Here is a 12,436-nt window from a genome sequence, read left to right as displayed (position 1 = left end):
AATGTTTGCTATTACAATGTTACAGTTAACATACTGGTATATATTTCTCTACATATTATGTTTGTTTGTTTTTAAAATTTCTGTCAGATAGATACCTACACCCGGGGGAGTGATATATTAAAGAAAATACAAATTCTTAATTTTTAAACAATGTTGCCTACTTAACTCTCCCAAGGGACAAAGCCAACCATGTTAGCATGTGCCCTCTCCCCAACAAAGGTGATAATACTGGATGTGGATATTATCAACATTTCTAAATAGTATAGAGCTAGTGTATTAAAAAATCGTGTCTTATTGTTTTAATTTATGCTTCTGTGGGACTAGTTTCAATATTCAGCCGTAATTTGGTTGTAGTTCCTATTGAAAGTTATATTCATCACTTGTCAAGAGACCTTGCTTTTTTAAATACTGAAGGGCATAAAACTTTATACTACTTGCTTGGTAAATGCCCCGTGAAACTACAGACATTAACGTACCTAGCAGAAGACTTCTTCTTGCAATTCTATGATATGAATTGAACTAAGGATGTTATCCAAATTAAACTACGGTATTCTAATTTTTAATCTTCTCACCTAGGTGTCAATCTTAACAATCAAAAGAGGTTTTCTGCCAACCCTTTACTCTAGCTGTCATAGCCAAATTACCAAAACATTAACACTCAAGGGAGCAACCAAAATCTATAAAGATTATCACTGAAGGGTAACATGGTAAGAGAGTGAAAAGGGGCATCTTTGAATTCGGGGACAGGAGGGCTTATCTGAGGTGGTAATGATTAAGATCTGAGTGTCAAAAAAAAGAACCAGGTGTGTGCAGTTTAGGAAGAGGAGGGTCCTAGGAAGGCATGGTCAAGAAACAGGTGGGCCAATAGGTCTAGAAAATAGTAAGGTGAAGAGGAGAACAGCAGGATGTAGTGGTATGGATTATACAGCTTGAAAGCGAAGTAGATTTGGGGATAGGAGGTAGGAATCAAGAGTCTTGTTTGCACACGTGAAGTTTGAGACCCATTTTAGATATATATAAGCAACCATAGAGGTGACTCCAGGGTCAAGGAAGGGGCCAGGGCTGACAAACTGGATTTGGCATCAAGATGCCATTAAAAGCCACTGGACTCCAAAAGATCACATAGGGGTCACGCAGAGAAGTGAAAGAGTCAGAGGGTGCATACACTGTGATGCAACATCACAGTTAAGCACCACCACACGTTCTTCAAAAATACACATTACTCAGAGTTACCCTAGGACTTAAAGATAGGACTCTGAATATTACATACATCTAAAGTTTTGATATGCATTATTTTAGGGAAACTTACACTGAGTTGTAAGGCAAACATTTTATATTAAAATGCCAATAATAATCCCTAACGTATTTTTTGTGGTATCAGATCCTCACGGGTAAAGTGGTGGCATTGTGAGTGAGTCATGGTTCCAGATAAATAGGTAGAAATGTTCTGGCTTCATGAGTAAACACAGATATTGTCTGTCACAAAGCCTTACGTGATACACATAAAGTGTGGAGTAATGAAAGGAAGTTTTAAAAAAGATTTGTGTGAGACGGTAACTTAAAAACAAACGTAAGGACTTTGTTTCCCAAGACCCTGATAATGAGTGCCTCCTTCAATTCTGCAACCTAGGTGCTTCCCTTGCCTCATCCAAGCCCCAGTCAGCTGACTCCTTTTAATTAGTCTGAGAACATGTGTTTCATTTCATTTATTCCAGTGATTAAAATGATGAATGTGGATATATCAATTAAAACACTGACATGAAAATAAAAGTCTCAATTTAAGGTTTGAAGGAGCCTTGAAAATTGACAAATGCCATGACCTAACACAAATGAAAGTAACTAGACTTCAACTAATTTTAATCTCATAACTTACTTCATATCATGTGATGGGTTCTTGGTGAGTCACTTTTGAAAGCTAAGAAAAAGCTCAACACTGGAACCAAAGAAATCCAATGTATATTTAATTTTCAGTTCTCCTCACAAGTTTTTTTTCCTCTTTTGGCAATGAAAGTAAAACAAAGAAAGAGTGGCTTTATCATGGAATTGAAACAAATACACACACAAAAAAAGAAACTTCAAAGAATCTGTTTTGTTTTGAGGCCATTAAACCACGTGCCAGGAATTTTCCGAGTAGCTAAAACTCTTAAAATACTTGATGGCTTGCAAAGAAATATTTATATATTAAATATAAGTTGAATTTCTTAACCTGCGAATAAACAATTTTAGAGTAATCTATTTTCATGATTCATTAAACGTATTGTTTATAATGTATAGATATATAACATAAATATGGAATGTACAAAACCTTGATTAAGCACATGTAATACATAACACTATATGAGTAACAATTTTCCTCTAAAAACAAGTATGGTAAACTGAATGAATACAGCAATTACAGAAAAAAAGAGTAAAAGAAAATGGACCTAAGAGAAATGCAGTTTGCTCAGAAACAAAACCAGATAATGAAGAAACAGTTAACTTTTAAACATCACTCCCAATCCTCAGGTCCTGATTAGCTCATTCATACAATTAGCTGACGATAGAAAATGTAGCTTGCAACCATAACTAAAAGGACCTTATTTCAAAGTTCAGAAGAAAACTGTAATTACACAGATTTGATATTTTTATTCCAAAAATACTGTAATTAAAATTAACTTTTTCATATCCTTTTAGGCTAGCTAAATAAACCTCACGATCTAAAAACTTAATTTCAAATTCCTATCTCATGCTGCAACATGGTAAGTAAATCAGGATAAATAAAAACAGTAAAGTCTTTACTTTCCATAAATGATTCTATGAAAACTTGAAAAGAGAAAGAATTGAATATTGTATATTTATTCAATGGTTGAAGAAACAGCTAGCACATTTTTAATGTCAGATATGTAGCTATCTCATCATTCAATATGGGCTACACAAATAAATACAGCTAAAAGAAATGCAGCAAAGATTAAAGAAATACACTCATTAGAAAACAGAACAATGATCAAAGTCATACTATTCGTACAGAAGTCAGAGAGGCCAAGGGCAGTAAAAGCCTGTAAGGACCGAAATGGAAACAGAAAAAGATAACAAATAAATGAATAGCACACTGAAACTAAAAGCAATGTGACCACTCTTAAATTCAGGGTTTGAAAGAGAAAGGGTCTTACTCACCTGAAAGAGGAACATACACAAGACACAGAGCAATGAAGAACGGAAGAGAACTTGGCTTCCATTTCCAACGACAGTTCCACATTTGATCTGAGTGAATCATCCTGCAATGGAAGAAAGCAACCATCAGGACATTCAGCATCCAGCAAGGCAGTAGGACAATAACAGTCAAAGTGCAGGTTTTCAGCAGAGATTGGAAAAAAGCAATCGTTATAGAATAGGCGGTTTTCCAATGAAGGTGGGGAAATATTCAGATAATTCAAATTCATTAATCAAAAAATAAAGCAATTTCAGCTTCAACCTTCAGCATCACCAGTCACATGCCCGTCTTACCCCAGAGGATTTTTATATCAACCTCTCCTATAATCTCCCAAAAATGTAGACTTCAAGGAAATGCTTTCGTTTTATGACATCTGCTGTGTTACAAATGGAAACAATTTAAAATGAAAATAAGGTGCCCAATTGCCTTCTTTCCCTTAAAATTAAGCAACGAAGGGGAGCCTGGATGGCTTAGTTGCTTAGGTGTCCGACTTTGGCTCAGGTCATGATCTCACGATTCGTGAATTCAAGCCCCACACCGGGCTCTGTGCTGACACCTCAGAGCCTGGAGCCTGCTACAGATTCTGTGTCTCCCACTCTCTCTGCCCCTCCCTGGCTGGCGCTCGCTCTCTCTCTCTCTCAAAAATAAATAAACATTAAAAAAATTATTTTAAATTAAGCAATGAAGCATTAACATCCAAAAAGAATAACTACTTTGTACATGATAGCTATCAATGTTTTCAAGTGGCTACCAAACACCAAGTATTATAGAAACTACAATTAACTCTACAGTGGTCTCGTCTTTAAACTCAAAATTGCACCTACCAATAATTTAGACAGGAACATCCATATTATCTTGGCTTAAAACAGTGGTATGAAACCCTTCATTGACTCACCTCCATCAAAAGAGACAAGTCAGTGAATGGGGCAGCAAGCCACCGTAAGGGCCCACAAAAGGCCTGGTTAGCAAGAGAGCCATGAAGCAGGAAAATGGTTACGTAGCAGTAAAACAAAAACAATAACAAAAACAAAAACTCCTGATCTTAAAAGTCTCTAAAGGGAGTTTCCATGGTTCCAGGTGACAGTTGAGAATCTTTATTTCTAAAAAGAGAAACAACTAATCAGATACTTTAGGATCACAGTAATACCTTCTTTACCTGAAGGTTGCTTATCTGGAGTAAAATATGTAATACTAATCGCAAAACCAGATATGCAGGGAAGGAAATACTCAAAGGAGAAAAAAATAGACATCAAATGATTTCTTTTGATGTTTCCAGTCCATCCTTTACTGTTAGAGACCACCCACATAGCAGGGCGAACAGGCGCCAGAGTGAGCTAGACCAGGGTTTGCTACTTGTAAACTATGCACCCCTTTGGAAATGTACTTGACCTCCCTGCACTTCCAACTTTCCACCTGTAGAACAGAAACTCCAATCCACAGAGCTGCTGGATGATGAAATTAGAGCATGTCTTTTGAGAACAGTGCCTGACACTTGCCTAGCAAGTGCTCAACAAATATTAGCTATTACTGTTACTACTACCCTGGGCATTCTAATGTAAGTATGGTTACTCTGTCCACAGTAAAATCAAAAGAAAAGCCTTAAACAAGAATGGACCATAGGATGTTTTAAACTAACACCAATCAATTGACTTTGTGACTACTTCTGGATCACCTGGGAACAGAAATGAAATGGATTACTCATGCCTGCCATTAATCCAGAAATTCTGAGCAGTACCTGATATTCACGCCATGTTTTCATATTCACCCAACTAGAATTTCTAGCATCACTTGGTTCCTAATGGAAATTCTAAACCAGGTAAAGCTTAAGATCTGAGGAGTAGTTTTCTGTATGGAGGGTATGTTTTAAACTACATCCATCCAAAATATTTGAAATTTGAAGCAATGTTACTGCTTATGGGAAGCAATATGCCACAATACATCATAATAATATAATAAGAATGGATGTGAGCTTTGGAATAGCACAGAGTTACAACCTGGTGCCTCAATTTATTGTGTGACTTTAGAGGCAAGTCCTTAAAATGCTGAGACTATTTTCTCTTCTGTGTATAGGATGTCATCCATCGAAAAGACAGAGCCACTACTGCATGGCACTTAGTAAGTGTTTTAAAAAGGGGAGATGATAAACTTCTATCACATGAAAGGCTCACTCATTTGGAAGAATGGGTCCATTCATTTTGGATGAATGAGGTATTTCCCATTCAGGTCATGGATGAATTAGCATGCTTCTAAAACAAACAAACAAACAAACAAACAAACAAACAAACACAATTATATATTCAAAGAAGTTTAGAGCTGGGAATATCAAAGATGAAGTCTAACCTTCACATCCCACAGAGGAGGAAACTGAGGCCCAGAAACATAAAGGGGCAGAGCAATCAAACCTGGCTACCGGCCCTACCATTTATATTCGAGAATATCAGCTCGAGAGAACTCCCAGCCTCTTAATCTCTACGGCACATGACAATTTTCCTTCGTCAATACTTGGAGAATGGTCTCCTCTCAAATTTATGTGCTCTCTAAAAAATCCTCAAGGAGGGTCTCCTGGGTGGCTCATTCGGTTAAGCATACAACTCTTGATTCCGGCTCTGGTCATGAACTCACAGTTCGTGAGTTCAAGCTCCGCGTTGGGCTCTAAACTCAAGAGTACGAAGCCTGCTTGGAGTTCTCTCTCCCTCTCTTTCTTCCCCTGCCTCTCTCATGCTCGCTCGCTCTCTCTCTCTCTCTCTCTCTCAAAATAAATATATAAACTTAAAAAAAATCCTTAAGGAATCATCTTTGTTAGCTTGGTAACATTGAGTATTATTTCGTAACGCAACTTTCTTTTGCTATAACAGGTTCTTATTTAGGGATTCCGTAGTCAATCCTGAAGCTGTATCCTTTCAGACAATAGCTGCCAATAATGACCAAGGGCTTCATGCATTCTGGTTCCCAAGACTCCATCACTTCATATTGAAAAGGAACCCAGCACAAGGCAAGCACTCGTAACTAAAGTTAAACCTCATGACTGGTCAACTTTCATCCACTTGACTGTTTACTGAAGAACAGAAACAAACAAATTAAGAATAGAACAGAGGAAGGAAAGCACTATGTGTCTTCTCAGGGGATCGCTTAGCAAAGACACATCCCTGAGATTTAAATAACTTTCTCACAAGAACGGAAAATCCAGATCAGGGTTACTAAGGTTCTAAATAGGAGCTACAAAAAAATATAATACAATCTTGTATTACTTGAGTCGTAGCCTCAAAGTTCTGTTGAAGAGACCAAGAACATTTTTAAGTAAAGGCGAGTCCTACATAGACTTCTGTTACCTGAAAACCATCTAAGCATGAAATTTAAATCCAAGCAATAAAACCTATCATTTCACAGGCAAGAAAAAAGAAAGTACAATACTAAACAACTTGTCCAAGATCACATAATCAGTGGTGCGAGAGCTAACACATCCCGATGCCACCTGGCTTCCAATTCACCTGTCCCTGAGAACCAAGACACATCCATTGCAAACTTGCTCCACTTTTCAATCAGCACAGGCCACAACATACAATATGTTTGAGTCCTATTTCAGGAACTTTAGAACCTAACCCTGTTATTGAATTGTTGTTAATGTCAGAATGACCCCTTATGAACATGACTCAATCCAAACGCATCACTGAAATAATCTGTAGTCTAGAAAACCGAACATCTTCCACCTTTTCACTCCTTGAAAGTCCAACTTAAGGAGAAATTGATGAAGAAAATTTAAAATCAGTGGAGAAATTGACACGGCACTAATTCTATCATTACTAGCAATAGTCAGAATTACAGATTATTCCTCAGATCCCAACCGTATTTCTATGTCAAATCTTTTCACAAAGGACCGCGAGGAGTGGCAAAGAGAGTACCTTAATTCTTCTAGAATGAAAAGAATAGAATTTGGTTCATTCAAGTCTAAGCAGAATTGTATTTCTCCTTTTGGTTAAAGATCATGTTCCTGATCTCAAGCAATGAACAAAAAGAAAAAGTGCTATTCTATCACTCAAGTTCTTTTATTAAGTTTGGCTCACCCCCATTTCAAAAAGGTAGAAAGGTTTATTCTTCAAATCTGCACAAATCTTGACTCTTATGTGAGCAGAAGCATCCACTGCACCATGGCTTGTACCCCGGGTGAAATTAAAAGGCAACCCTGAGAAACACACATACACTCCATGTAAAACTAGGACTATCTGAAAAAAGGATAGCGTATCAATCTCCTAGTTGTGATACTATATTACAGTCTTGCAAAATATTACCACTGGGAGAAACTGGGTAAAAGGTATATAGGATCTCTACCATTTCATCCAGCTGCCTGTAAATCGACAAATATCTCAATAAAATGTTCAATTTAAAAAGTAAACCCTGGGGCGCCTGGGTGGCGCAGTCGGTTAAGCGTCCGGCTTCAGCCAGGTCACGATCTCGCGGTCCGTGAGTTCGAGCCCCACGTCAGGCTCTGGGCTGATGGCTCAGAGCCTGGAGCTTGTTTCCAATTCTGTGTCTCCCTCTCTCTCTGCCCCTCCCCCGTTCATGCTCTGTCTCTCTCTGTCCCAAAAAATAAATAAACGTTGAAAAAAAAAATTAAAAATAAATAAATAAATAAATAAATAAATAAATAAATAAATAAATAAATAAAAAGTAAACCCTGAAGCCTTGGCATATATAACTTACTTTCAGATGATTCAGGCAAAATATTGTGGTGCATGTACGGAGAGGGGAGGGTGGAGGGAAGAGGATAGGATGGACAATAAAACAAATGGGATAAACATTTACACTAAGTGATTCCACATTAAAGAATATACATGCGCTCTTCATATTATTCTTGCAACTTGTATGAAGGTTTAAAATGCTTTATTTTTTTAAAATGTTGATTTATTTACTTCGCGAGAGAGAGGGAAAGAGGGAGCAAATGCACATGCCTGAGTGGGGGAGGGGCAGAGTGAGAGCGAGACAGAGAGAATCCCAAGCAGGCTCCACGCTGTCAGCAGAGAGCCTGATGCTGGGCTCGAACACAAGAACCGTGAGACCACGACCTGAGTGGAAATCAAGAGTCGTAAGCTTAACCCACTGAGCCACCCAGGCATCCCAGTTTAAAATCATTTCCAAATAAATGTAAACACACCCACACACATTTACACTGAAGTGTATCCATGTTTATCTCATGACACTCCCATCAGTATGAGTGCCTTAGTCATCGCCAGTTTGGTAGAAGTAGCATCTCATTTGGGTTTCCTTTATTTGGACTGGCATGTTCAAATTTTTTTTTGTAGTTGTCAATCACAATAGGAATATTTTTCTTCCTAATTTGTGGTTTCTTTTTACAAATGCTATACTAAATATGCTAAGCTTTTGTCATATTCACTATAAACATTTTAAATACAGTAACCTTGAATGCCCTAGGCATTCCAAATAATTGCATCCTGAGTGATGCTTGTAAAGGAAAGTGAGATGATACTCAGGTAACCAGGCTCAAATTTTATTGGTGTTTTAGTTACCACTGAAATGTCCTTTACATGCTGTCACCCCAGTCACTAAGTGTGCATCTTAATGCCATCCAATATAGATAATGCAATAATGCTATCCCACCAGAAATGAAATGGAAAGATACAGGTTTTTGCCCAAGCATGCCACACACATTGAACAAAGCCTTATTCTATTTAGTCTAAAGTCTAAATAGTCTCTAGAAACTTTTAATCATCCCATCAGAAATATAAACTCTGGAAGAGATGGGCAGTTAGAAAAATGGTCAAGTTTAAGGAAGTAGTTGTCAGTTTATTTTTAATGTATAAACTGATTCTCTTTCAAATCATTATTTCCAGAAATCAGAGTGACGTGTCCAGTTAGGCAGTAAAACTACAAGCTTCTAATATTTCCCATAAGCCAAGAGACAATAGCCTCATTCACCATTCACATTGGAAAAGCACAGTGTCATGTAATTTATATAAGCCATAAATGGAACAGGAGTTTCATGCAGCCTGAGATCAGTTAACACAAGTCTTGCTAAATCTACTAAATTTCTTAGGATATGAAAAATATGTAGTCAGTACAACTCCAAATATATTTATGAAATCTATAACTTCATAACTTGAATGTAAGAATATATTAACATTCTCCCCCCACAGAGTAGGCAGAAAATACCTTAGTTTGTGTGCTTGAACCCATTAAAATAAAAATTTAAAAGATAATATCGTTTGTGTTTCCCATTTTAGCATTTTTCAACAAGACAGTAAGAACGTTTACTTTGGAAAGGTTGGTATTATTTCCATATATTCTAACATACTAATATCTAAAAAGAATCAGATCATCTTAAACCATTCCATATGAATTATAAACAGCAAAATGGAAAAAAGAAACCATTTTGATCTGGCAAGACATGGAAAAACTTTCAGACAGAATAGCTCCATAAAGAAACTCAAATCAGGGTATTAAACTATATTTTATGTGATTAAATGTTCATATTTTGACTCTCTATGACATAAGAGTTTCTAAACATGTGGAATTCAAGTGGAGTAAATACCTTAATTTCATGAAGAAATTTTTACAATACCTGTGGATCAGTTTCATGTTATATTTAAAAAATTGGTATTCATACGTTTATTTCATTTCCCATAAGATCTAAATTACCTAGGAAAGCTGGAGGAAGCTAGACAAATATCTGCTGTTAAAAGCCTTCCTATATTTTTAGGAAAAACTGAAGTTTAACACAAATTCACATTCATTTAAAATGTGTCGCCTGTATATGAGAACAAGTCTCCTGTGAGCCTGTTGGCTGCATCTCAAAATAAATTATTTCAGGTTGTACCTCGCTGAATCCACTGGCATAAATGAAACCCTAAAATTCACAGGTGTGGATTTACTGCACATGCACTTTTAATAAAAATAAGTAGTTCTTTTCTAATTCTACTGCTAACCACCAGGAACACAGGGGCAGAGGGCTAGGCTTGTGGGTACTACACTTCCTGTTTTAAAAATGCTGGGTAGAAGTTGCAAGGAAGGGAAAGACAGGGCCTGAGGCGCAAGTCTCTACCCAGGTATTAAGCTGAAAGAGGAAATTATGATGGAAACACATAAGGATCCGGTAGCTGGAGGAGGGAGGATGAGTATCAACTTCTAGAAACTCTTGGATGTTAGTGGAAGGGAGTAAAATGTCAGCGTATCTGCCCAAGATTAAATAAAACATCAGAGGGAAAATTACATATTACAAGAAAAGGCAGCTTCTCAGTAAGACACAAAAACAGGGCCTTTTTAGAACTATCTTCCTTTTTTTTCCATTCTGGAAGGCCCAGGCTGCGCTCAGCGGCCCTTTCGCGGGGTCGCTTGGAGAAACCTCAGAACTTCGATGGTAATTCCGTAAAATTAAAACCTTTTAGGTTTCTCTGACCCTTCATAACCCTATGTCCTCCGCTTCTAATTCCAGACAAGAAGCCTCCCACATCCCATCCCGTAAAATGACATAGTCCTTCATTACTTTTTAATCTACACAAGACAACCAAGAAACTTTTCTGCGCGTTTTTTTTTTTTTTAAACCATTCAAATAACCCAAAGATCCAAGAATAACTTCTACAGTCAAGGGTGACAATGTGTAAAGTCAACATTTTCCCGGTATAACCAGTACCTTCCAAGCCCCCAGGTGTTGATCCAGGAGCGCTCTTTCTTGGCAGGGCAAGGCCCCTGGATGGAGGAGCGATGCCGGTTACTCCTTGTTTAATTTGACTCGAAAACACGTTTTCCCCATTCTTGAAGCCCTGCCCTTTTTTATTACGCTTTACACCGCCCAAATGTGAGGTTTACCTCTCGCTGGAAAAAAAAAAAAAAAAAAGGAAGCCGCACACGCAAGTCACAGCTCCGCCTGGCAATACCTGCTCGCTCCTCGGTGCCTCGGGGGTCAAACTGAAGACAAACCGGTTTATTCTGTCAATGCAGTTGAAGTCCTTGCAAAATCATTTAGTTGAGGTGGGGGGGTGGGGGGGAGGAGGTAGATACAGGTAAAGGTGTGAAGGAATTCTCAGCTGAAAGGTGAGACTTACATGTTGGCATTAAGGTCCGCAGGGGCCGCACGGTCATGGTCCACAGTCCTTCCCCGGCTCTGCTGCTGCGAGCTCCCCGATGGAGACCCCGCGCGCCCCCCGCCGAGCCGCGCGCGGCTGCCCGACCCTCCTTCACACACTTTCTGGAGAGTTCATCGGGGTTTCCCGGCAGCCACTCCACGCCCGCGCCCGGGGCGGCGCAAGGTGGAAGGCCGGCGCTGCGGAGTTCAAGTGCGGATCGCGGCGGCTAGGGGGCGGACAGGGCGGCAGGTTCCTCCTTCCAGACAAGTTTAAGAAAAGTTAGGGCGAGAAGGTGAGGGCAGGCGGGGCTGCCCCTGAGCCGGTGCTGGGTGCGCGGGCTGATCTGGGCCGCGCGCGGGTGGAGGGGTCCGACCCGGCAGGTCCTCGCCCCCGCCCGCGGGAGGCGGCACGTGGTCACCGCGCCGGGGCTCTCGTCCCCCACCCCACCCCCCACCCCCGCCCGCGGGCCCGGGCTGCTCCCCGCGCCAGTCCGCTCGGCCCGAGCTGTGGGGGGCGGGGGGCTCAGGTGCGGCTGCCCAGGCGGCGCGCGGCGTCTGGCCGGGCCCCGCGCGGCCCTGGGGCGGCCCCAGTCTCGACGCTCCGCGGCGGGGGCCGTCCCCAAAGCGCGGCCGCCCCACCCAGGATCGCCTGCCCCGGGGCAGAGAGGCAGAAGTCCGGCTCCGGGGCGGGAGAGGCGCTCCCCCGACGGGCAGCCTGGCGCACGTTGCGGGGGCCGGGCCGGGGTGGGCGATTGGCGCCGGGCCGGGCTCTGCTCCCAGGCGGGGGAGGGGACGGGGCAGACCCGAGGTCAGCAGAAAGCCTCGAGCCCTGAATTCGGGAGACTCTGCGCAAAAAAAAAAAAAAAAAAAAAAAGAGAGAGAGAAGCTCGGAATGCCGGCGGCGGCGACGTGGGCATCTGCCTGCCTGTTGGGATTCCGGGTCCCCAGCCCAGCGGGTCCCTGCGCCAAGCTCTGGGGCCGCCGGCTTCCTTCTCTCCCCTTTCCTTGTTCTTCTCTGTCCTTTTCTTCCCTGGTCTCTGCCTTTCCTTTCTTTCACCTCTCTCCTCTAGTCTTTCTTTCTTCGTTCTTCTGTTCTTTTTCTTTCTAATAATCGGAGTGAAGGGGGAGTCCGTCTGTCTTCCGAACGACCTCGGCCGCCCCATACCGGCGCC

At 40.8% G+C, this 12,436-nt stretch overlaps 1 protein-coding gene across 5 annotated transcripts in view; it reads right to left on the bottom strand.

Annotated features, from left to right (window-relative positions):
• Positions 1 to 11,691, bottom strand: part of ADGRG6 (adhesion G protein-coupled receptor G6) — a 142,803-nt gene extending 131,112 nt beyond the window's left edge. For 2 of the 5 annotated variants that reach the window (XM_006932061.5, XM_019831321.3), the window contains exons 1-2: positions 11,245 to 11,691; positions 3,154 to 3,254 (exon numbers count right to left, since the gene is read on the bottom strand). In XM_006932061.5, coding sequence (XP_006932123.2) covers positions 3,154 to 3,254; positions 11,245 to 11,246 — 103 coding nt within the window. In that variant the 5' untranslated portion in view covers positions 11,247 to 11,691. Of the gene's footprint in view, positions 1 to 3,153; positions 3,255 to 10,832; positions 10,974 to 11,244 lie in introns of those variants that run through there. The other 3 variants (XM_006932062.5, XM_019831322.3, XM_019831319.3) reach the window with 3 other exon arrangements.
• Positions 11,692 to 12,436: the final 745 nt, after the last annotated feature.

This window comes from Felis catus, chromosome B2 (assembly GCF_018350175.1).
Source record: "Felis catus isolate Fca126 chromosome B2, F.catus_Fca126_mat1.0, whole genome shotgun sequence".
Classification (NCBI taxonomy): domain Eukaryota; kingdom Metazoa; phylum Chordata; class Mammalia; order Carnivora; family Felidae; genus Felis; species Felis catus.
Note: the sequence above shows the minus strand (reverse complement) of the source record. Positions and strands in the feature narration are given on the sequence as shown.